Below are 3649 nucleotides of genomic sequence, written 5' to 3' on the forward strand. Positions count from 1 at the left end.
AGCAGGGCTGGAGCACGGGGCAGGTGAGGGCCTGGGGGGAGATGAGCCTGGGAATTTGGGTGGGACTGTGTTGTGAAAGGCCTCTTGCCACATCTGGAGGTGTTCAGGCTGCAACCTGTAGGCACTGAAAAACAGTCAGAAGTGACTAAAACCCAGAGTCTTTTAGCACAATCACCCAGGTGGCAAAGTAGCAAAGGTGGATGGGAGGAATTTGTGAAAGGTAGGGAGACTTGCCGCCACCCCGCTGCTCCCCTTCCCCCCGGCCCCCCTACCAGCTGCATCCTGCCTGCCTTGTCATCTGTCCCCTCCTACAGCCTGCCCCATCCTGGCACAGTCCCACCTGTTGCCCCGCCCTGTTCTTTCCTGCCCTCTCTCCTTTCCTAGGCCCGCCTCTGGCTCCTGGGTCTGGGCTTTAGCCTGGGCTACGGCTCCATGTTCACCAAGATCTGGTGGGTCCACACGGTCTTCACAAAGAAGGAGGAAAAGAAGGAGTGGAGGAAGGTGAGCTGCTTCCGATGCCTCGGTCCCTAGCACCTTGGCTCTCGGGGTTTGGAGGACCCCCCACCCCAACATACCTGTACTCTGTGTGTTCACCCAGACACTGGAGCCCTGGAAGCTGTATGCCACGGTGGGCCTGCTGGTGGGCATGGACATCCTCACCCTCGCCATCTGGCAGATCGTGGACCCTTTGCACCGGACCATTGAGGTACCGCTTGGGAGAAGGCCCTGTGGTCAGGAGGCTGAGGGGGACTCACTGGTGGAAGGGCCTCCGGGGCTGCATGTGGTCTTGAGAAGAGCCGCTCGTGGGAGGTGTTTTCCAGCCCAGTGCGTCTCAGCAGCTCTACCTCCTTCCTGGAGGGAGCTGCACCAGAGGCTCTGGATTCATCTGAAGAAAGGAAGTGGTGGGGAGCTGGCAGGATGTGCAGACTTCAGATATCATGGAAAGTGGGGGAACAAGCACTTTTAAGGTGTTTAGGCAAATGCTCCCGGGATCTGGCATCAGAATTGAGGATCTCATCAGAAAGAGGGGGCAGAGTTGGGAGTCAGGGATTGAGCAGAGGTGGGAAGGGGAGGATGGCAACCATCTTTCCTGTGGCCCTGTCTCTCCCTTAGACTTTTGCCAAGGAGGAACCGAAGGAAGATATCGACGTGTCTATTTTGCCCCAGCTGGAGCACTGCAGCTCCAAGAAGATGAATACATGGCTTGGTGTGTGGGATGTGGGGGAAGATGCCACTAAGGCAGGGACAGTAGCTTTGGAGGGAGAAGTGTCTTTGGAAAAAGAGGCAGAGAGCTCATGACCACCCGGTGCGAATGTCCTCCTGTTGGTCATTGCACTAATCTTTTCTGAGAATGGGGAGAGTTGGTCTTTTGCGTGAGGAGCTTAGGTCTAATGCAGGGATGAGGCAGAGCTTGTATTCATCAGAGGGATCAGTGATGATGCCTCACCCTCATCCCCAGACCTGACACCATCTCTGTCTGGTCAGCTCCCTGGAGTAAGACCAGGGCTGTGAGGGGTCAGGCCCCCTTTGGCCTTTTTAGCATCCCTCTGACCTTTGAGCACAAATGGCAAACCTACCCTCAGCGTGGAAAGCCATCTTCCCACCTGGAGAATAAGGGAGTGAGACACGGTGTGAGTGAGGTCGGGGCGAGTTGGGTGGACAGTGGGGGCAGCGGACAGGGAGGGGTGTGCTAGGTCAGAACAGGTGGATTGGAAAGGAGGCCCCCTTTTCCTTGTGGAGCGACCAGGAGGAGTAGCAGCAGGTGAAGAGCACAGAGAGCAGGGGAGTGAGTGCAGCCTGAAGGTCTGGTCACCCGCGTGACCCTTTCCTGCCGTCCTAGGCATTTTCTATGGCTACAAGGGGCTCCTGCTGCTGCTGGGTATCTTTCTTGCTTATGAGACCAAGAGTGTGTCCACCGAGAAGATCAATGACCACCGGGCTGTGGGCATGGCCATCTACAATGTGGCGGTGAGCTCCCCAGACCCCTGGCATCGACCCTGGGGATGGACTATAGCAACCCAGGTGGAGTGGCCTGGGACGAATCAGGTGCCAGATAAGGGGTCAGCTGGGTGGAAGTCTTCAAATGTTTTTTAATGTCTCGGATTTGTTAAGCACTTTACAGTCTATAAAGCACACATTAATCTTCATACAGCCACCCAGTGAAGTGGATATTAGCATCCCCACTAGATAGATGAGGAAGCGGAAACAGGAGAAATTACTTTTCTGTGGTTCACAGGCTGGAATCTGAGTCGAGATTTCCCGCCAGGGATGCCCAGGGACTGGCTCTCGGGGACTCTGATGTGTGTATAGAGGTCCTGGGAGCTCCTGCCTTGAGGGAGGGGTTGACCTAGAGCTGGAGCTGGGCTGGAACAGTTTGTTTGGCGTTCTTCTCAAGCTAGAGTTGAGGACGATCCTGACTTTGGGTCCTTTTCAAATGGAAAGTTCCCCAGGAACCTGTCCCCATAAACTCTCTCCCAGGGGAAGAAGACCTCGGCTCTCGTCTGAGCCGGCAGATCTGCAACCCCAAACATGTTCTGCCCCCAGGTCCTGTGTCTCATCACGGCTCCGGTCACCATGATCTTGTCCAGCCAGCAGGATGCGGCCTTCGCCTTTGCCTCTCTCGCCATAGTTTTCTCCTCGTATATAACCCTGGTTGTGCTCTTCGTGCCCAAGGTGTGGTTCTGGGTGTCCTCCCATCCTCTCCAGCCCGTGTCCCCTCCACGCCTTCGTCGCATGTCCCCTCCTCCCACTTCGTCCCTTGTTTCGGGCCCAGTTTGTTCCTCTTGTTTTCGTTCTTTTCAACTGCAAGCCACCGTCAGCTAAGCACTGACACAGTCCCTGCTCGGCCATCCATGCCCCTAACCTCCACCCCCAGATGCGCAGGCTGATCACCCGAGGGGAGTGGCAGTCAGAGGCGCAGGACACCATGAAGACGGGGTCCTCGACCAACAACAACGAGGAGGAGAAGTCCCGGCTGTTGGAGAAGGAGAACCGTGAACTGGAGAAGATCATCGCTGAGGTGTGCGGTGAAGGCAGGGCTGGTGGCGGGTCCGGGAGGCCCACGTCTCAGGTCCGGCTTCTGGAGGCAGAGTCTGAGATCAGCCTTCCGGAGCCTGTGGTTTACCAAGGGAGGGTCTCAGGAGACAAGCGGCCGGGAGTGAGCGGAGGAGGACAGCGAAGGGGAAAGGGTGGAGCCGGCCTCAGGTAAAATCGGGTGCTGGCCTTGGCAGGTGGGGGCAGGTGGGGGCAGGTGGGGGCGGCTCTGGAGCACAGCTGCAGGAGCCGAGGGGGTGGCCCGGGGCTGGGGGTGGCTGGCTGCGGGGCTTGAGTGTACCCTCCAGTGAGAGGGGTCTGGGCAGGTCCCCAGGGTGTCCACTGTGCCCCCGCTGTAGCTAGAGGCCAGCGCAGTGTCAGGCTGGGGGGTTGCTCAAGCTGGGTTGACACTAATCTGTGCGTGAGTTACTGGAAGCTGTGTGCACGGACCTGTGTCCCCTCCCCCCAGCCCCTGTGTCTCCCTGATCTCTTTCCTTCACCTGGTGCCCCACTGTGTTCTTTCGGCCCTCCCTGTGCTTTCCCCCATGCCTCCCGTTACTTTCTTCTGCCGGTCTGCCCCTGCGTCTCCCACACGTTTTCCTCTGCCTCTCTTTCC

At 57.8% G+C, this 3649-nt stretch overlaps 1 protein-coding gene across 1 annotated transcript in view; it reads left to right on the plus strand.

The window, feature by feature from the left end:
* GABBR1 (gamma-aminobutyric acid type B receptor subunit 1) overlaps positions 1-3649 on the plus strand; it is a 27945-nt gene that overhangs the window by 22702 nt on the left and 1594 nt on the right. Inside the window, exons 16-21 of the mRNA XM_007449227.1 lie at positions 385-501; positions 599-706; positions 1114-1207; positions 1841-1968; positions 2545-2673; positions 2876-3019. Of these exons, the coding sequence (XP_007449289.1) occupies positions 385-501; positions 599-706; positions 1114-1207; positions 1841-1968; positions 2545-2673; positions 2876-3019 (720 nt within the window). The remainder of the gene's footprint in view (positions 1-384; positions 502-598; positions 707-1113; positions 1208-1840; positions 1969-2544; positions 2674-2875; positions 3020-3649) is intronic.

This window comes from Lipotes vexillifer, unplaced genomic scaffold (genome assembly GCF_000442215.2).
Source record: "Lipotes vexillifer unplaced genomic scaffold, Lipotes_vexillifer_v1.1 scaffold657, whole genome shotgun sequence".
In the NCBI taxonomy this organism is placed as follows: domain Eukaryota; kingdom Metazoa; phylum Chordata; class Mammalia; order Artiodactyla; family Lipotidae; genus Lipotes; species Lipotes vexillifer.